The sequence below is a fragment of the Ammodytes marinus genome, assembly GCF_949987685.1.
Source record: "Ammodytes marinus genome assembly, chromosome: 9".
Classification (NCBI taxonomy): domain Eukaryota; kingdom Metazoa; phylum Chordata; class Actinopteri; order Uranoscopiformes; family Ammodytidae; genus Ammodytes; species Ammodytes marinus.
In genome coordinates, this window is record NC_137213.1 from 6,062,552 (window position 1) to 6,084,769 (window position 22,218).

At 40.3% G+C, this 22,218-nt stretch overlaps 1 protein-coding gene across 1 annotated transcript in view; it reads right to left on the minus strand.

Moving 5' to 3' along the window:
- astn1 (astrotactin 1) overlaps positions 1-22,218 on the minus strand; it is a gene marked incomplete at its 5' end in the record, with an annotated part of 480,467 nt that overhangs the window by 235,914 nt on the left and 222,335 nt on the right. The window contains 3 exons of the mRNA XM_080034245.1: positions 3,824-3,951; positions 16,435-16,629; positions 19,102-19,268. Coding sequence (XP_079890371.1) covers positions 3,824-3,951; positions 16,435-16,629; positions 19,102-19,268 — 490 coding nt within the window. The remainder of the gene's footprint in view (positions 1-3,823; positions 3,952-16,434; positions 16,630-19,101; positions 19,269-22,218) is intronic.

Genomic DNA, 22,218 nt, shown 5'->3' on the forward strand with positions numbered 1-22,218 from the left:
TTATTCTTTTTTTTTCTCCCCCATCTAATTTTGACGATTTTTAGACAAATGTGTTGGTTTGTAAGCGCTAAAGGAGGATGTTTAAATACCTGTGTAAACCTGTGAACCTTACCTTTCAAATGTATTTTATTTCATGTTTCTATGTGCTACACAGGCTTAGATATTAAGGTTTTGGTAGACTTTACAATTCATACTATTTTTTCAGAAAACCCTCAGGCATTAAGGACATGCATCCTAGATTGCCATAGTCATCAATGGGTTAACTTAAGCATTGGTTGGGAACAGGGTGAGAGTTGCACCACTGTGCCCCTGGAGAACACAGTGTGCTTCTATGGCACACTGCTGGATGCTTTGCAATGATATCTCAATTAAAGATATTACTCATCAAAGAAAGCCCAGGGCTGCTGCAGTAAGAAAAAACCCGACCAAAAGGCTTGTGAGGAGGAGAGATGCTGTGTGTCGGTCTCAGTTCTTTGGCCGTGTGCGCACTGTGAGGCCAGGGGCGATGTGTGGGGATGAAAAAGTTTGAACCATGCACAGAGAGAGGGGACAGGGGACAGCAGAAGATCCATTTAGATTAGATGATTTTAATATCCTCTGAAGTGTTCAATAAACAACAGTAGGAACCTACCGCCATTCCGAAGTCATTTGATTGTGCATCACCTCAGACGTGACCTTGTGGTTTTGAATTGCTGCCCTAACAGGCCCTTGTATATCCGCTGTTTTATCATCAACAAACCGATAAAGCCACCGTCCAATCTGCTGCTTTACTACTCTGTAAAGGCAATCCAGAGGCATAGACACAGACCGGGAATGAGCTAGGCCATCAGGCTGATGGAATGAGGCATTTCCACAAATATGCTGAAGTACAATTAAACAATTGTTTAGTCTCTATTGTTGCACTCCTGAAGAACATCTAACTATAAGGTAAGGTGTTTCTGTGTGGTTGTGAGTGTGTCCGTCTGTTTTTCTATTTTCTCGCCAAGCGTTTATCCGACCGCTTTAAAGGGGTAGTCAGCAATTCTGGAGAATGATTGTTGTCAAAGTCACTATTAGTCAAAATCAGTGAATATCTCCTCATGATCCAATACCTGTTCGTACTGTGTGCGTTAAAAAAAAAGTCTACCAACCAGTTCACAGAGCCTAGGTTGTGTATTAACACCCGCTTTTTCATCAGGTAGCAAGCGTATCATCAGTGATTTTTACAATTTTGAAAATTAGCATTCAGAATTGCTGACTTCACCTTTACGGCTTGGCAGGTGTGCTGCTGAGGAAGTGCAGTGTCGACTGTGTCGTTTCCTGGATGAGCAACTCAAAAGATGCTTAGGATTTTTATTTTTTTTCTAATGGAGGAGATATTGACACAGGAGCGGGTTAGCCACAGCCATGTATGGGAGAAAAACAAGGCCTGAATGAGCACTTAATCACTCACCTGACTTAAGCAAACGACTACATTTATAATTGTTTGCAGTCTTGTTATTTCATACAGTGTAGAAATGGAAGGCTATAATAATGTGGATAGAAAAACACCCCAAAACACAAAGTGAAGGACTGCTACTGAAGAAAATGGTTATTAATTATGCATGCAGAGCAGGGGTAGATTTCCAAGGCGATGCAGAAGTCTGCTCTTCATAAATTACTGCATGTTATACTGTCTGTAAAACATATATATATATTTCTGCTCCCAAAAAAAATTGAGTGGTAAATGGTAAATGTACTCACCTTATATAGTGCTTTCCCAGTTTTTTTTTCACAGACCCAAAGCGCTTTACATTGTTTTGTACACATTTGCCCAATCACACACACATTCATACATCGATTGCAGCAGCTACCACGCAGGGTGCACGCAAACTATCAGGAGCAATTTAGGCTTCAGTGTCTTGCCCAGGGACACTTCGACATGTGGCGGGGGAATCGGACCACCAACCCTGCAACCCAGTGGACGACCGCATGTTACCGATAGACAACTTTCTGTTAAACTGCTCTTTACCTATATAACTAGTCGATACAATGTGCTTGCTTATGATTGGTCTGCATAATTCCATACATTTTGAGCATAAAAGGGAGAGAAAAGGCCAAACTCCGTGAGTAAGGCATCCACATGGAACAATGTACATATTAGGCCTTTTGGAATGGCTTCATATTGAGTAAGCCAAGATTTCCTTCCTCTTTTCCATTCCACACTCAACGTTACTGTCATGTGCTGTGCTAATGAAGAGAACAGAGAGCTGGCCTATGATTTCACTGACTAATGAACGTCGACAGTGGTGGTCCAACCCACTCCCTCCCCCCTTCTCCACACTAACACACTTCCGAGATGAAAAAAAAATGAAATATAAAGATATTGCTAACGTTCCACCTATTCTTCTTTACGTTCATTACTGAGCCGAAGAGTGTGAGCTCCCTGTGACTCGCAGTCGCAAGGTTCCTTTGAAGTATAATGAACATGTATGAGTGGTTGATGTTTTTGCCTGATTTTTTGAATGGGTATACTGTATGTCATCTGTCATTCCCAGGTAAAGGAGGGAAAAAAAAACTGATTTTATAAAAGAAAAGGGTTCACATAGGGGACATTTTAATTGCCTTGAAAAGCTATTATTAATTCATTCAGATGCTTGATAGCCAACGGATATGTTTGACAGTGTATTCATTTGGCATATCAGACAATATGCTGACACAGTGCAATAAAGCGCACACTTTTTGTGGGTCAATAGTTTAAGGCTGTGTGAGAAAAATCTGACCGTAGTCCGATTCATGAGTATGGATTTTCCTCTGCTCTTAACAACCCTGTCTACTAGAAATTACATTTTAAACGGGACTCATTTGTAATGCCTAATATACACTCACCGGCCACTTTATTAGGTACAGCGATTAATTTTCTTGTGAACACATATAACTAATCAGCCAATCACATGTCAGCAACTCAATGCATTTAGGCATGTAGACCTGGACGGGACAACTTATTGAGGTTGAAACTGAGCAAGAGAATGGGGAAGAAAGGGGTTTTAAGTGACTTTGAACATGGCAATGTTGAGGGTGCCAGGAGGGCTGGTCTGAGTTTTTCAGAAACTGCTGATCTACAGTACTGGGATTTTCACTCCAAACCATCTCTAGGGTTTACAGAGAATGGTCCGAAAAAGAAAAAAATATCCAGTGAGCGGCATTTGTACTTTGGACGTAAAATGCCTTGTTGAGGTCAGAGGTCAGTGCAGGATGGGCATACTGGTTCGAGATGATAGAAAGGCAACAGTAACTCTAATAACCACTCGTTACAACCAGGGTATGCAGAATACCATCTCTGAATGCAAAACACAACCAGCTTTGAAGCAGATGGGCTACAGCAACAGAAGACCCCACCGGGTGCCACTCCTGTCAGTTATGACATCATAAGAGGAAATAGATCTGACTGGGTTTTTTGAACACAGGTTTTCAGAAAAGTGGAGGTGGAGAAAAAGAGGGTTGTTTTTTTTTCTTTTACTTTGGGAGTCTCTCACATAAAGGTTAAAAAAGTGCATTTTGTATAATCAGTGACATTCAAAGCTGTTGCTGTTGAACATATGAGTAGAATCTAAACACAGAGTAGGGAGTTACAACCTGATTAACTTGGGCTTTAAACATGTAACACAAAGATGAGCCAAACATTGGAAATAAAATATCAAAATGTGTATGCACAAAACCTCAGGCTACTCATACATCATTCCACACTGGTTATCAAGCGATGCAATGTTTTAGTGCTCAGGATTTCCTCCAGGCCAGTGATGAAGGTACTACTACACAGCCCCTGAGCTTGGCAACAGCGACCTATTGAAATATGGTTTCATACCTGTGAGGTACTCTGGGTCGGGCACGGGGTCCGACAGCTCCTCGTGGCACTGGACCTCTGTGGGCACCGACGCCACCACCATGCCATCTGGGAGCTGCTGCTCGATGCCGCGGGCAAAGTTCTTCTGCCTGGTGTTAAAGAGAGACCAAGAACATAGGGAGGTCCGATTAAGAGACAGAAGCACTCAGTCATCCAACATAGGTTAGGGGAGAAAAAAATATATTAGGATGGATAAAAAAGAAACGAGGATTAACAATGATGAAAGAAAGGCAAAAAAAAGGAGGAATAAAACAAGTGTATGGGGCGTAAAAGGTTGACATTATTAAATCACAGTTATTATGTTCACTAAATTCTGCTTTTCTGACACTTTACGGGTCATTTCATTTGATTTTACTAACAGTGTCTCTCTGTTTGTCCGTTACCTCCAGCCACACACCACATTCATTGTCTGTTTGCATTGCCTCATCACACCACACCAAATTTAGATTATTGACCATCCGTCTCCACACCTCTTCCCATTTTCTCCCATCTGCTCTGGAATAACGTGGCCTTCCCTGTCAACCTTCTCAATATGCATCTGATTCTCTCATCAGCCAAACACTACACAGTTATCTGATCCCTATCCATGACATTATAAAAATGGACTGGTCTAAAATAGCTGTCAATGAAAGGCTTGTACATGTGCACCCAGTATCACAATGATGGAGATTTATCAAAACATAACATGAAACAAAAAAGTTAATATTATAATTTCAACCTTGACACTGAGAAGTGGTTGGTGAATGTGTTCCCCTGGATCCAAGCGGAAACAAAATCATGATAAAAAACACATGTTGTAAAATGTTGTACATTTTATAGTAGCACATTCCCGCTACAAGGCTCATTGGGGAAACACCATGTAAGAACATGTAATATCACTAAATAATTCAACAAAGTGAATTTGTCAAAGTCTGGATTGCAAGCGTTGCAAATCCCATGATAGGTGGATCCTTCGCTCCAACTGATGAAACTTCTACTACTACTACTGCTATGCAAAAACCTCAATCTTCTCAAAACATGATTTCAATTTGAATATATGTTTGTAGCTGTAGACTCAGTACAGTACAGTTATATCAATCAAGCAAATAACGAAAGAAAGCTTGAAGTGGAAGAGCAGATCAAAGAAATGAATAAAATAAGTGATTCTAATGGAGTGGCAGAATGTAATCAAATGCAATCCTTTCTGGCACATCATTAGGAGAGGGGAAATCGATACGCGGTAACAATGATGCACTGTGCGGAGTGTTAGAGAGACAAAGGCGTTCATAAAGCATTGTCATTTTTCATTATGGTGATTGTTCTGCTGTGACGTGACTCATATCTTCACTGGAAGAGGCTGACGTCCTCATTTGTCTGTTAGCGGGTCGACGTGACTCTTGGTTGAACTCACTCATTCTGTCCACTCCATCATTCTTTGTCTCAATGCCAGTGAGGTTCACAACAAGGTTCCACAACACAATGGCTTCCATCCATCAGTAACTTAAGCCATTCAAGGTGTCACCGGACCAAAGCTGATGACAATACATCTTTATTTTACTCCTGTTAGGGATCAACGATGCCCTGATTATTTTGCAGTCCAGACTCATATTTTATAAATGCAATAAGCATATCTGTGTACATTAGCAGCTGCACTGGGCAGCAAGACATTACTGTTTTATTAAAAACTATCACTTGAAGCTTAATCTATTTGTTCCTGGTCATTTGAAAGGGAAGAACAACACTAAAATTACGCACATTTGACATTCGTATAAGGTTGATTTATATATCGCTAACATTTTAGCATAAATGGACTGAGATAAGCATTCATTTGTTGTTCAAACGCTTTTTTCAGCTCCCTGTTGGATTCCACCAACCCTGGAGATAAACATGTTTCATTACATCACCAGCTTGTTATTTTCTTTGTATGTTTGCCATTTGATACTGAGAGAGTAGAATACAGTGTGCTCATCAGAGATGTGTCATTGTAAAAACACTTTCTCCTGCACCTACAAACAGTGCTGATGAAAGTGGTGAGAGTTATAAAATAAGTTAAAGTCGCAGAGTGGACTGCCAACAATGTCACAACATTCCCAGATCTCAGCTTTAAAACTATGTCCTTCAGTACGTTAACATGCCCAGTTAAGTCGAGCTCAACTAGGCCATTTAATTTGACTACTGTCCTTGGCCCAGTAATACGCATGGCAGGTGAATATGTGTGTATGTGTATGTGTGTGTGTGTGTGTATGTGTATGTGTATGTGTATGTGTATGTGTATGTGTATGTGTATATATATATATATATATATATATATACATATATATATATATATATATATATATATATACATACATACATATATATATATATTATTTATCATTACTATATTTTGTTGTTTTTGTTTATTTATTTACTTATTCATTTATTTATATTGTTTACATTTATAAAAAAAAAAAAAATTGTAGGATGATGTAAATGTAAAAATAACTAATCAGAAATACTATATGATCCTACAATAAAGTATAAAAAAAAATAAAAATTAAAAAAAATTAATAACCAAAGCATTTCTAACTCCGCTTTCAGCTTGTTAGTATTGGACCCTTTTCCCATTGAACCATTTTGTCAGCTGTGGTATGTATAACTTTACAGCGTTGTAGATTTCCTACGTGCTGTGCGCTTATTCCTTGTTGTTGCTGTTCTGTTAGCATTGAATGCTATTCGACTTGACTGTTTACATGCAGGAGTCATTTTACTCCCATTCGCATAATCTCGGTGTTAGATCGACTTTGAGAAATTTGATTTAGTAGGATTTCGGTCGTACTGACTATGTTTACATGTATGCAATAAATCAAATATTTTCTAACGTCATGTACAAGTACCGAGTGTGACTTGTATGAATGAGGGCCAGGACTAGAAACACCAGACCCAGATGACGATACTTTTTTTTTAACATATTATCTCTTCAACCACACTGAATTCCCCCTCCAACATGGTTTGTTAGTTAGTGTCTGTACAAACGTTTAGCATTGGGTTAGGGATTTTAGCATTTGAGAAGAACCAAAAACATTCTGTCAGTCTCAAAGTCTCTGAATGTATGACATATTTGCTGCTGGTTTTTTTTTGTTCACTATCCAATTTCCAATTACCCTTTCCTGTATGCTGAGAATATTTACCGCCAGTAACCATATCTGACACCAGATATTAAATGAAGTTAATAGGAAGTAAGAGAATCTCAACCGTCCTAAATTGATCTTCTCGGTGTGTTTCCAGTAAATCTGATAAAAGCTCTGTGGCTTTTTAAAACACATCATAATCTTCTATGTAACAAGCATATAAGGTCCCCCGATGGTTCCCAGTGTTGACAGTTTTATTAGCTACACCATGCATAATATGCTATTTGATTCACGCAGTGTTCTGGGCCTGAGCAGTAAAAAAAAAAAAGATGTCCAAATATTTACGACTCCCAAACTTTTGCTTTGGGGAAAGTCACAGCTTGAGAATAACAGAAGCCACTGGCTGGTGCAGAACGATCGTCAAAATACCACTATTCAAATGACATGCTATTTGCATGGTCATCTTTGTGTGGCCAGGAGGGGTGTATTGGGCATTAGAAGGATATCAGATTCATGATACCAATGTAGATCAGCTTCTGGTTAATTTAAACAATTGCATCTGCTTAATAATGTGGGTGGATGGCGAGGCACAAAATTAGGATGACATTTCCTCATGGATTGTAAATTGAAGTGAAATAATGTGGAATAATGCAAAATGTTACATAAATGTCGTCATCAACTTGAAATTAAACTGTTTTATATCATATTTATGTCTATGTCCCTTCAATGTTATTTTCCATTCAGTAGATATCCACACACTTCCCCTCCTGTCTTCATCACCTGACCATTTACATCAACATCTGTGGTGTAGTGGTTGGAGTGCATACCATGAGGCTCAGTCCTTGTTGCAGTGGACCCGGGTTTGACTCTGGCCTTGGTTGTTCTCTGCATGTCTCCCCTCTGTCTACCCCATTTCATCTCTAGATACTATCAAATAAAGCATTGAAAAAAAATGCTAAAACATAATCTTGAAAAAGTTGGGAAGGGTACCAAAGTAAGCAAACTGTGCCGTATACCAAGCAGCCCCAAAGTTCCCAGTGTGTACATTAGCTACACACTGCAGTTCGTTGATTGGTAGAGAGAATTGTAATTGATTTGAGAGGGACGATCCGCCGTGTGAAGTCACCTCGGCAGGACTGGAGAATCTTGTGTTTTAAATGACATGTTGGCGGGCAGTTCTTTGTTTACTGTGCGACATTATGCCTCTGCATTGAATGTTTCAGCAGGCTACACTATGACCCTGTACCCATGCCTTAAAACTGAATGTGCCTGCCTTTGGATGTATTACAACTGCTACAAGGACAGTTTGGACTTGCTACTCATGGCTTTGAGCTTTTGTGTCTTTTGTGAATTACTAACTAAAATAAATGAAAAGTTCCCAATATACACATTAAGGTGTTTCTTTTTTTCTTCTTAGATGAATGCTACCTGGACTACCGGTTGAGTTTCTATTGCTGCATTTCTGTCAGATAATTTTCTTAGGTATTTTTTTCCTGGATGATATGTAACATTCAACAGCCATCTGGCACTGTAAGAATGTCATAATTATTTTTTTAGATTCCTTGTGAAACTGCCAAAACTTACTAAAGACATCATTTATAACGCGGTAGTGAATAAGCCACCTGTCTGATAAATTGTTGAAATATGACAAAAAACACCTTAAACACTTTTGATTAACGATAACCCTTTCAAATTGTTTTGTTTCTGTCTTCCATACAATGATCCCCCCTGACTATGGGACTGAATAAGCTCACATCTTTTTTGATATGAACCAATCAGGGCCGTAAGCACCCCAACCTCTCAGACACATTTCATATTTTAATCAACTGACTTAATGAAGGTATATATGTGTGGCACAGTGGACTGAGGAGGTGATGTTAAAGAAGGGGTGATGAGGTAGATAAAAAGTTATGCTTCCACAAAGCAGTTAGGGTAAGGGGGGGGGGGGTTGTCAGGTGGGAGCTTGGTCTTAATCATTGATCCCAAGCAGGCACCAGAATGAGAACAAGGGGCACTAAAATATTCATTAAAACCTGCTCTGAGCTTGTCGTGTGAGAGGGGAATGGAGTGTGAGTGTGTGAGTGTGTGTGTGTGTGTGTGTGTGTGTGTGTGTGTGTGGAGGGAGGGATGACAGTGTTAGGAGTAATGAGAGGAGGTTAGCTTTTTAACTCATTACTGCAGTCCACGGGCTCCCACTGAGAAACAGGCAGATAGAGACCCCTGTCATTGAGCTCAGTAATATGAGAGCAGATCATATCGGTGCCCGGTGCGCTCCCAAGATGCAACTGTGATAGGACCTTCCTTCCTGTGCGGAGACGTACTCATATCTCATGTTTGCTCTATAACCAGAATCATCCTGTGGCCCCCACCAGCACAAGTCCGCTGCCAATGAAAGATGATAGGGCAGGGTTTTTAACCTACTACTAGGAAATCAAATAAATGAGACTTGCTTTTAAAGGCATGGCAAGCAAAAACAACGTTTTTTGAAGCACTAGTCAATTTAGATTTTCGGCTGCTTTGCTTCTATAACATAACATCTTATTTCAGTAAATAAAAGGTCCAAATTTACATTAAGTTGTTTATTTGATTAAAATATTGTCTGTTTGCCTCTGTTTTTTTTCTCCTATACTCGACATCATTGTAAATGAGGGTCACCCCTCCATTCGTTCAAACACAGTCATACCAGTCAGTGGTAAACTATGGTAGTAGCCACAGCTGCCCTGGGGCAGACTGATGGAAGCGTGGCTGCCATTCAGCGCCAAACTGCCCCTCCGACCACCCCCTCAAACATACAAAAATCATACACATTCACACAAGGCAAGGTGGGTGAAGTATCTTGCCCAGGGACACAACAACCATGACACAGGTGGCCGGGCGGGGATCGAACCGTCAACCCTTGGATCGTTGGCCAATCCGCTTACCCACCTGAGCCACAGTCGCCCCAATATATACATCATACCAAAGATGCCTTTTTAATACATGTACATAGTATTAGTTGGTCAATGAAATGAAAAAAAGGCTGTAGCCTATCCAATAATCTGTTCTGTAAAAACTTTGGACTAAAATGTTGTGAAAAATTAAAGATTTCCACTCTTGTTTTCTCCAACCCCAATTTCTTTTTTAAAGAGATGTACGCTCATTACATTGGAAATTGCCAAATTTGCATATATATTCAAGCAGTTCTGAAATGAATTGATTTAATGTAAGTAGTCAACTGGCAAAGTTTTATGATGATATCTAGGAGTTAAAAGCTTGACCTTCACCTGCAGTGTCTCGCCTTAACTAATAACACGGAAGGGAAGGCTTCGTGCACTGGGCCTCAGGTGTACTTCCCTTTCTGAAAAACACGAGAAGCATTTCAGGGCTGCTGCGCTTGACAGATGAGACATGAGGGAGCCCTATTGGGTAAAGAGAATCCCAACCAGCTCTAGTCAGGGAGAGAGTGTCTGAGTGTGTGTGTGTGTGTGTGTTTGTGTGTGTGTGTGTGTGTGTGATGATACTCTTGTGTAGGTGAAAGGGTGAAAGGACTTGGCTGTCCGGTAACAGGGGGTTTGCACACCTTCTGTGGCCATGTGTGTTTGCGTGTGTCCATGTGTTTTTTGCTTCTGGGAACCTGCTCACCCAACTCACTGTTCCCTCATATTCCCCTCTTTCTGTTGTTGCTCTAATTTAAACCTCAATAGAAACAACGTACAGGGAAGATCCCCTTTCATTCTTAATGCAGGCCTTTTCCCTAAGTAAACTAAACCTTAGTAGTCAAAACTTTCCATTGGAGGCATAGTTTATAATTTTTTTCTATTTTGTTTTGTGTACAAGGAGGGTATTTTGTGTGTTGAGTTAGCAGGAGTAAAGAAATGAGTAAAGACACATAATTAGTTTTTACATATATTGATGCTATTGCAGCTTGGAGAAGACAACATTCAAAGCAAAGATACTTTTTTTATGGGGAGGAGAAAAAAAACTACAACCCTCCACTGATGATTACACAATATTCAAATGTGACTTTTCATCATGGTGGAATGGTTGGAGAGACGGATGCTTTGTGCCACTCCCGAGCAGTGGGGAAGGGGCTTTGTAAAGATGCCAGTGCACATCACATGCTGGTCCCTCTGTTGCTTTGCTTTCTCTCAAGGGCAAGCTGTACTATCTCATAAGGACTCGGTAGGACACGGGCCAAAGTGCTGTTACTCTTGCATTTTTCAGTTTCCTCTGACTTAACTCAGTGACTATTGAAGGCCACACATCGCAACTTTTTTCACTTCTGCAGCCTCGACTGGCTGTGTGGAAAAACTGCATTGTGTTAAGCTTAAAAGTATCTCTGCCTTGAGGTTGTTTAACTCAGTGTCATTTTTTACTGTGCACTCTGTGGTTCCACAGCGGCATTGTCTCGTGGGAGTGGAGGGAGTGTGAATGAGAAAGATATTCAGCCAATGAGCCACAGTGTCTGGGGCAGACTTTTTCAAAGCTTTAGTGATTTCCTAAAAAAGATGAATGATATTTGAGCCCAAAGATCTGCTGTACAGCATTGCATTAAAAGGGAAAAAGAATACTTATCCTCCATCCTTTTAATATTTGAAACATACCCCGGATATACTGTATAGTAGGGCTGGGTAATTGGCAGAGACTTCAAAATATGATACGCATCACTACCCTGGAAATCCAGACTCACTGTTGGCAAATTTAAATTTGCACCGAATTCTTCTCTGGACATGAACCATCGGAGCTCATTAACTATGTCTGAAAGTTTGGAGCTACCTATCAAATCGTACTATCTGATATGGGCGGGCCAGAGACCTATGTATGGTGCTCTGGGGCGGACGTCACCGGATGACGACAGTGCTGTGCATGTGCCGTCAAATTCGTGATAGTATACAACAAAGATGGCTGCGGATATGTTGTTTTTCAGTGGGCTGTGGCTTTATTAACATGTATTCTGCCTGTTGTTTGTTCAATGGCTGTCCGTAAAATGTTATCTGTACTCGCCAAAGACTGTTTGTGAGGCCCATAACAATAAAGTAATTTGCACAATGGTCGAATTGCCTTTTGAACAGTGCTGAAACAACGAGGTACATTTTCAAGTATTATAACATTATAACATATTGAAGAACCTAATCTGATACAAGTTTGAAAGCTAGTGTTTAAAACTTCTAAATTTGATTCTGACCAGCAGTACCCTCAATCTTCATGTATATTATTCAATTTGACATGTATCTGCCTTGAGGACAGATGCACCGCCACATAGCAAATGTAACAAAACTGTTTTTTCTTTCAAAGGTTTTTTTATTCATCAAAAGAATTTGCAGAGCAAATACAATACAATGATTAATTATTTTTTCCCCTTCCCCCCCCCCCCCCCCCCGAACACACCCCACCCACATCCCACCCCCACCGACAACCAATCCTGCAGCACACAAAGAAAAAAAAACAACAATACACAATGTAAGAAAATTACATCTCAAAATACACGCTACAAGAAGCAAACAACAAAACAGTTTTTTGTAGATTAATTTGTGTTTTTTAGTTCTGAAATATCAATCTATATGGGATGCCCCACTACCTTCAAACCCCATTTTGTATTCAATTGTGACGCTGTCTTCCAACATAACTTTCGTTCATTTAAATGTTCATTCATCTGGTCCCAGTTAGGGTTAACTTTCAGCCCACTGGCTCCTGGACAGTTTGAATTCAATTGGCTGCCTTCTCCTCTAATTACGCCTTGCATTCACCATGCCTCCCCAAAGAGTCTCCCTTTCCTCTTCGCACCAGCTCATCGTGCACAGGAAGCTATTTGGTGCTCTTCAAAGTCTGCCTCGGTCTCTCTCTCTCTCTCTCTCCCAAATGAGATCAGAGCATTTGAGCTTTTTAGATTCTTGATGATATTAACTTCCCTGCTTTAGCCTGCCCCTCCCTCTCTCTAGGACTGCAGCGAGCGGATCTCTAAGAGGGTGAGTTGCCTCCGGGAGCGGGGCATGGCGGAATCTGTGCACAGTCCAAATTAAATTCCTTGTGCCGCGAGATGACTTTGTTGACCTTCTGGCTTCCTGAGTTTAGTAGCAAAAATTATTGAGGGATGCGGAACGCCGATGATTAACCGCCTTCAAAGTACTCTACAATCAAACATCAAAAGCCTGAGCAAATCATGAAAGCAACACGGCATCTCTTTGGACAACATTGCGACTTAATACCCATACGCCTTTTCAAAGAGGTGGTGGGATTTTTTTTAATTTTTTTTTAGTATTCATCTTCCTCATAGTATTTGCTTGAGAATAGGAAAACATGTTTCATAGAGGCAAATCCTTGACAGTGGCTGACTTTACTATCATGCCTATCGTTTATACGGTCAGAGGGAATTGCTATAAAATAAAGGCTACCTCAAACGTCCAGCCCAATACCAAAATCAATGTTAACATCCACTATTCATTTCATTATGTTATAGTTATAGTAGTTAATGTAGTTCTGTTATATTGACATTCCATCCCCATCCTTTGCATTAAAACCTGGTCAAGGTTTATGCAACCTTTTTATTTCCGCTTAGAATACAATTAACTAGCTTAATTAGCTTAATCGACTTTGTGTTAAAATCGGCTTAAATGTAACCTTCATTCATGTTAATGAACAAGTTACTCACTGTAGCTTTATTTTTAAATGCATTTCTGTTTATCTGAACTACAGTACACTGTGTTCCAAATTATTATGCAAATTGGTTTGAAGTGTCATAAACATTTAATGTTTTGTTTTTCAATAAAACGTATGTATGATATTGTGTCTCAGGACACCTTGGATCATTGAAATCAATCTCATACATCTGTGATAATTAGTTTGCCATATGAGCCCAATCAAAGGAAATCTACTTAAGAAGGACGTTCCACATTATTAAGCAGGTTATATGTTTCAAGCACTATCGGAAAGAAAAAGGATCTCTCTGCTGCCGAAAAGCGTCAAACAGTGCAATACCTTGGACAAGGTATGAAAACAATAGATATTTCAAAGAAACTGAAGCGTGATCATCGTACTGTGAAGAGATGTGTGGCTGATTCAGAGCACAGACGGGTTTGTGCAGATAAAGGCACAATGAGGAAGATTTCTGCCAGACAAATTCATCGGATAAAGAGAGCAGCTGCTAAAATGCCGTTACAGAGCAGCGGAGTCATGTTTTGGGCCGGAATCATGGGGAGAGAGCTGGTAGGCCCCTTTAGGGTCCGTGACGGTGTGGAAATGACCTCTGCAAAGTATGTTGAGTTTCTGACTGACCACTTTCTTCCGTGGTATAAAAAGAAGAACCGTGCCTTCCGTAGTAAAAACATCTTCATGCATGACAATGCACCATCTCATGCTGCAAAGAATACCTCTGTGTCATTGGCTGCTATGGGCATAAAAGGAGAGAACCTCATGGTGGGGCCTAGCCTGGCATTCCCAGACCTGCCACTAGGCCCTGGCAAATTAAATTTGCTGCGCCTGTTGGTCTGGACACTCTCCATTGAAGCTTTTTAAAACAGTCGAGAAATCCCAACTCACGTTTCAATTGGTTCTATCTAATATGGGCGAGCCAGAGCCCTTTATATGGTACTCTGGGGCGAACGTAACCGGATGACGACAGTGACGTGCATGCGACGTTAAAGCCGTGATAGTAAACATCAAAGATGGCTGCGGATATGTTGTGTGAGTTTGAGACTGCTTTGGCCTCGACCCTTTAGGATTTGGAAGACGGCACTCAAATCTTTCATTAGTAAGTAAGTGGAATGTTCTGTTTTGCCGACCGACCACGGCAAAAGTTTAATTTAACAGTTTAACAGCTGTTCGCTAAACGAACGGGACTTAATACGTCACCTTGTGCATCGCTCTGATTGGTTGTAGTGCTATCCAACTGCGTGCAGTTGCATTTGAAATGCACAAGGAGGAGCCACCCCTTGAGTTGGAAATTACTATTGATCGTGGCCAGACCCTCTATCGTTCAAGATATCAGGGTCTGGATTTCCAGGCTAGTTGTGGCCCCCATCTTCCCCTGACCTTAACCCAATTGAGAACCTTTGGAGCATCCTCAAGCAAAATATATATGAAGTTGGGAGGCAGTTAACATCAAAACAGCAGCTATGGGAGGCTATTCTGGCCTCCTGCAAAGACATTCAAGCAGAAACTCTCCAAAAACTCACAAGTTCAATGGATGCAAGAATTGTGAAGGTGATATCAAAGAAGGGGTCCTATGTTAACATGTAACTTGGCCTGTTAAGATGTTTTTGATTGAACTAGCTTTTGATTTCACTAAATATGACCTCCACGTTCTGCAAATTCAACAAATGACCATTTTTAGTTCTTCACAACCTATACAATGTTTTGAAACTATGTTGTGCATAATAATTTGGAACAGTGCATTTTGAGTTTTTTTTTTTTTTTTTTTTTTTTAATACTGTTATCATTGGGAAGTTTGTTCAATACAATGTGAATCATACTTTAACGCAGTGCTTCTCAAATGGTGGGGTGCGGGCTGCCTTGATTTCCAACTGACCAAAATTATTTTTTTTTTAAGTGCTAGCAAGCGCAATGTGTACTTGTGTATGATAATATCCGCGCGAAAGGCCGCAATTTGCAGTAAATACATGTCCACAGTTGTCTCCAAGTGTCTCTGTAGGCTATTTAAAAAGAAATGAAGCAAGTAGACTAATAATAACATTAATGAATTATTGGTTATCGCATCACAGAAGGCCAATTGGCCTATAATAATAAAAAAAACACCACCTTAACTATGTTTACAGTTTAACATTTTTTGAATGAAATGCAAACCTCAGTGAATCATTTGCTCTTGTTTCTCTGTCCTGAGATTCACACAGACTGAGCAGTCTTGTTTAAATGTTACAAATTGAGCTAATAAACTGCACTTTGAATTTTTTTGCTACAGAAGTTATCTCAACTAATTTTTGTTATCTAATTTGATAATAAGGTGATTGTATGCAGAATGCTCATGCCAGAAACTCATACAGTGGTTTTGTACAGATAAATAAATAAATATTAGCAGGTTCTCAATAGTATTTCAATTTAGGGGGGGACGCAAAAACATTTCTGTCCCCTAGGGGGGGCATGACAGAAAATCATTGAGAACCACTGGGTTAAACGGTTGATGACTTAAATTATACTGACTGTCATTTGCATCGACTATTTAGGAAAATCTGAGAAAAATATAATTTGCATAATAATTTGGAACACACTGTATGCTAATCAGGTGCAAATAAGATGCATGTCTATCCTCACAAATGTAATCAATATCCCCACTTTAACTTTTCGCCTCATAAAATGCCCATGAAACATCTGCCACTTCAGACTCATTCATACCCAAATCGCTTTGAAAGAATGATGACCACAATGTGGATATCTGCACAGTGAGAGCCAAGAGCGCCAGAAGCCTGCCAAAGTATTTTCCCTGCTGAGATACACATTGCACAACACACTGTCCCCCCGTGACACACTTCACACAGCAGCTTGTGTGTTTACCTGAACGTGGCCTTGAGGATCTGTCCAGAGGTGCTCTCTTTGCTGTGGTTGTTGTATCCGTAGAACAGGTCTCCGAATACAGTCTGGTTGGCGGGGATATCCACCGCGTCGCCACAGTCTATTCCCTCGGTGCAGGCCTCGGACAGCGGCAGGCACGATCGTCCATCTGGACCACGCTTGTAGTCCTCAATACACCTAGGTAAGAGAAGGTTTATTTGTTTCATATATTGGCTGTTTTCCATCATTCTTTTCTCACAACTTTGATATCTAATGGATGCTGGTAATACTGAAATTTTGCGGGCAATTTCTGTTAAACTGTTGGGATTTAAATAGCCATCCATATGACAGGAATCAGCTATCCCTTGGCTAGTTTAGATTGATTATGAAGGATCACGTAGCATATCCAAAAGAAAATATATATAATTTGATTGACTTGGCACCTGCTCTGAAAAGTCGACGGCAATGAGAGAGCCCAGTCACTGATTTGAACTTTAACTTGCCACCTTTTAAGATATTGGAATGTGTTACTGTTTCGGTGCAAAATAAAAAGATAGTGTGAGCCGTTATTAGTTGTGCTCATTTCTTATAAACATTTTAATTCACAGAAACGTAAGAGTGAAAAGTCAATGTTGTGTTACTTTTATCGTTATCTGTTTGATGACAAGAATAGAGTTTGAACAACCTATTTTTGACAAATGGCCGGTCTTTTTTCACCACGAAAGATCCAAGAAGTAGCAGGGATGAGCTGGGGTGAAGCTGAGTCTGAATCTTGTGTTTACAAAACAAAACCAACACATGTTACTATGTAAAATACAGCCAAAAGGGGGGGGGGGGGTGTGCAGATAAACACACCACCACTCATTCTAGTGGGGCAGAAGTGATCATTGAGAGGGAATTATTTTTGTGTGTCTCTATCATTTATTTTTTTATTAAAATGCTGCATAGTGTGCCCTTAAGCATATACTGTATTAGCATTACTAGAAAGGTAAATATGGATCCCGATAGCATACTGTAGCACACGTCATGCTGCAGCTACATATGCTGCAAATGTGGAAAAGGTGTGCCAATGTCACAGCAGGGAGCTAAACTTTTAAGTACCTGCTCTGTATCAACATACTTACAAGCAGAATGCTTGCAGTAAGAAATATTGATTTAAATCATTGCATTAGTTATTCCAAGGTATTTTCTAGGTTTTTTTATCGCTGGGCACAAAATATACACACCTCATACCTCACACAACTCAAAGGTGTGAAATCAGCAAAATCTATTTCACTCAACCTGCACAAAATCCCCCATCTCCAAAAACTGAGTTACAATCCAAACACTAAGAGGTATCTCAAGACTCTTCTATATTAATGATGTTTTGACATCTGGCGGCAGAATATCCTCTGAAAATGATTCAAAGGCAGACGGAGTAGAGGGAGAAAAATGGGGATGGGGGGGGGGAGGTTACAGAGAGAGAGATAATCTGTTAGGGATTTACAGTGAGAGAAGCTCGCTCCTTTATGCCAAATGGTGCAAAGCTAATGCCAGTCTCTCCAGTCTGCCTAGTGGAGGCTTAGACACATCTGCACAGTGGGAAAGTGACAACACCAAAAATGCCGTTGCTGAGAAGTGAATTTAAACACAATGTTAAAAGTGGCCATGAGGAACTTTCAGTTTATGCAATTATAGCGCCCCCTTTGGACAAAAGCGGTAGTGTGTTTACGACACCAGCGCCTGCTTTCCTAAAGATCTTTGCTAGCGCATGACAAGGAATAGAGACCGCATATTCACGGTGATAAGGTAATGCATTTATATGTGACGTAAGATTAATAAAGGTAATATGACGATGGTAAAGCAAAGTAAACTTTAATATAGTACTGTTCGGTAAAGACAGGACATCCCGGTCTGCTTGCCGTAAATCATTTTATCTGAGTTCAGAACCGAGCAAGTCCATGCATAATCAATGCAGAGCACCACCCATAGCACTTTCATTTTGGACCAAGATGTGTGATGGAAAAGATAACAGAGGCTTTGAAAGAGGATTTAAAAAGGCACTGGGCCTCACTGAATGGCTTGACGAGTATAAGAAAGATACTGTTCGGCTTCGCAATCATCAGATCTCAAGCCATACCAACTAAACACTGAAAGAGTATAAGGATATCTTGATCTCAAAATGTATAGTATATTTTGTAAGCAGAATAAAAATCCTAATTTGGTTCTATTGTTCCATTATTGTTAGGGTTTCATAACAGTGTTATTTCATATCTATGTTGAATTTTTTGAGTACAATTTTAAGCAAAATATATGGGAAAATATATAACTATACGTCTTTCTTACAACCATTCCAGATGTGTCACAACAGTAAAATGCCATGAGCTCATGTGAAAAATTAAGATATTGGGATAGATTGCCGCTACTGAAAGACATACCTTTTTTAACAGCTTGTAAAGTGTGCTGTAGTCACGATTCTTCCTCCGTACTTAAATCCATAAACCATTAATAAAATGATATGAGGATAGGTACTATATTTGTTTATCTCACCAAGTTCAACCTGAACACATTCACATGTCTAGATGCCATATGAATAATAATCAGACCGACCATATAAGGGTTATGAAATTAAATAATTATAGCAAATCAAAAATCTAAAAAACTAGTGGTTGTGTGTTTTTTTTTTCTTACCCACAGAACATCTGAATGTTGTAGAGTGTGGGGTCGTCCTCTAGGGGCGCCAGCTGCTGCAGACACAGCTGCTCACAGCCTCCGTTGAAGCCGTCGGAGCAGTCTATGCCGATGTGGTGGTCGTAGCATCCGGTCCCATCCTTCATAGGACTCAACCCTGGAGGGCACTATGGGAGGAAGAAGGTTTTTAATTTTCTATATAAATGACTAATGTTAAGCGATTTTCCTTTCATTTAGGGACACGCTCTTAAAGCAAAGGAAGCATGCCGCATTAACACTAATCCCAGATGGGACAGGTAAAACAGACCCGACAACATCTGCGCCACCAAATGTAAAGAAAAAAACACAAAAACAGTCAGATTCTTGTTCCCATTAGTGCAGCATGTGTAAGCGCTGAGCTTAGTCTTTAAAAGACGCACTTCGCAAGATGTTCAATTTTTCGAAAGTTATGATATGATGAGCCTTAGGTACAGCAGGTGGCTGCATCAGAAGGAATGTCTGTAAATGCTATTATCACCCCTCAAAACGACGTCGGGGCAACTGTGGCTCAGGTGGTAGAGCGGGTTGGCCAATGATCAAAGGGTTGGAGGTTCGATCCCCGCCCTGCCACTTGTGTCATGGTTGTTGTGTCCTTGGGCAAGACACTTCACCCACCTTGCCTCGTGTGAATGTTGATAGTTAGCCTGTTATTGGTGTGTGAATGTGTGTGTGAATGGTAAATGGGAACAGGTCTCCCTTGCAAAAAGAGTCTCCGGTCTCAATGGGATTTACCTGTAAATTTAAGGGTTAAAAAAAAAAAAAAAAAAAAAAAGATGGGAAATGCAAATGGTTGCCAATCAAATGTTGCTCATAATCATTGAAGTAATTAATTATTCAATCATGTTCATTTCCACAATATAGATACACAATTGATTAACATTGTTGTTTTTTCTAGTCAATCATTTTAGTTGAGGATTCTCAATGTGGGTTCCTGCTGCTTTTCTATCTTATAGTTGTTGATATAATATGTTTGAAACCAGAAATTATGTTTGCACAAAATATCGGGCTATGGAAAATTGTGATTGCAATTACTTTTTGAGACTTAAGAATGAATGTATTGTAATGAAGAAAATAATCAGCTCAGATAATCAACTCAATCAAATGAAACAATAATGGAAATATTAGTTTCTGCCCCACAGTGAAGCAGTGTGCACACCAATCAGAGAAGTAACAAGTCATATTAGGCTAAATACAGCAGCGTGATATAAAACATATTTTTAGTTTGTAATACTAGGACATGTGTTGGAACAGATTGGAGGGCAAGCACACAATACAGGGGAGCTGTCTCAATATTAGCCACTGTTGGACAACACCTGTTTGAGACGTAGGGAGCGCAAAGGTAGTACTTAGTGTTTTACAATAGGTTGCACATATTTGACTATACTGAGTTAATTTACTTCAAAACTGTTATGAAAGTTATTTAGATTGAGACGCAATGTAAATCAAGTATCCAAAACCCTTCGTTACCCCTGTCAACATTTGTCTGACAACAGTAATTATATTATGAAGAAAGAGTCAACAACAACTGGTATTATAATTAACGTCACTCTTGTCATATTTTGTATTTGTTCAGCATAAACAGAGATTCCACTAAAACAATAAAAATGGACCTTCTTTGTTGCGTGGATTCAGCTTGCCTATAACCGAAATTAATCAGAAAAGCTGAACATTTTTCAAGTGGGCTTTATCAATTCCCTATGCATGAGGTCATTCCTGCCAACTGCAATTACCATCTACAATAAGATTATGTGAGGCAGAGGAGCCCATCATCTATCTATCTATCTATCTATCTATCTATCTATCTATCTATCTATCTATCTATCTATCTATCCATCCATCCATCCATCCATCCATCCATCCATCCATCCATCCATCCGTCCGTCCGTCCGTCCGTCCGTCCGTCCGTCCGTCCGTCCGTCCGTCCGTCCGTCCGTCCATCCATCCATCTCAGTATTGAGAGATGCATGTTACCAATTGTATAAAAAAATAAAAATAGTAACAGATACAGTCTAAAAAGAATGGCTACAATCACCGAAAGGCTTTACAGGGCCAAGTTGTGTGGGTCGAACATTTCCCCCCTGGACCAGGGAACGTGAATGAGCCCACAAGGGACACGCAAGTACATCCATGTGTCACATTTTCAACATGAAGGGCAAGGCTCTCAGGTCCAGTTATGTTGGGTGGAAAATGTGCCATAGTTTCACATTGCACACATCATCAAACATCCCAGCCTGAAGATTGTATTGGTGCTTCTGTAAGCTTGTCAAATGTGTTCTATCTGTCATGTATCACAATTTCATTTCACACATACAGTACAAGCTGTAACAGCAAGACAACAAGCCTACAATGACCAGGTCTGTTAAGACCAGGACACACCAGCCCGATAATCGCCGTCGTAGAGTCGGGAGGGGGCGGGGACACGAATCTGTTTGGTGTGTGCCGTGAAATCAGTCGTTGTATATGTCGTCGGGCTTCTTTTGAGCCGATTGAACACAATCGGCGGCGGGCAGTCTTTCAGTTGGAGCAATTTGATTTGTGGAGGGCTAGCGAATCAGTGAAGCCCGGAAGTGAGGCGGGTAGCACAAACAGCTAACAACAGTTAGCCATCGTTTTAATGTGTTTGTTTGTTTCGTTCAGCGAGTACTCACATGCATCAACACTTGTTGACTGCTCGACACCATGCTCGACACTCTCTGCTAAAAATGGTGCTCTTTATGGTCCATAAATATAAATACGTATTTCTATATATGTTTATGGTCTAGAGAGCCGCCCCATCATTTCCGGCTTCCGTATTTTTTCGGGCCACAATACAGATTAGCGCCGCCTGCTGTTACGGAGACATTACGTCCCGCGCAAGCGCAGAGCGTACCGAAAGTCAGCAGTCGGTTTGGTGTGTTCTTTGCACTTTTTCGGCCGCGACGGGAAGACTGGAGCTCTCTGAATCGGCAGTCTCCATTTTCGGGTAGTCGGACTGGTGTGTCCTGGCCTTTAAGGTGTACTTAGAAGACACTGCAGAATTTTGAAATAAAAGCTAGATAAAATTGAGTCTGCTGGGGACGACATTCATTTTGCAGGTAT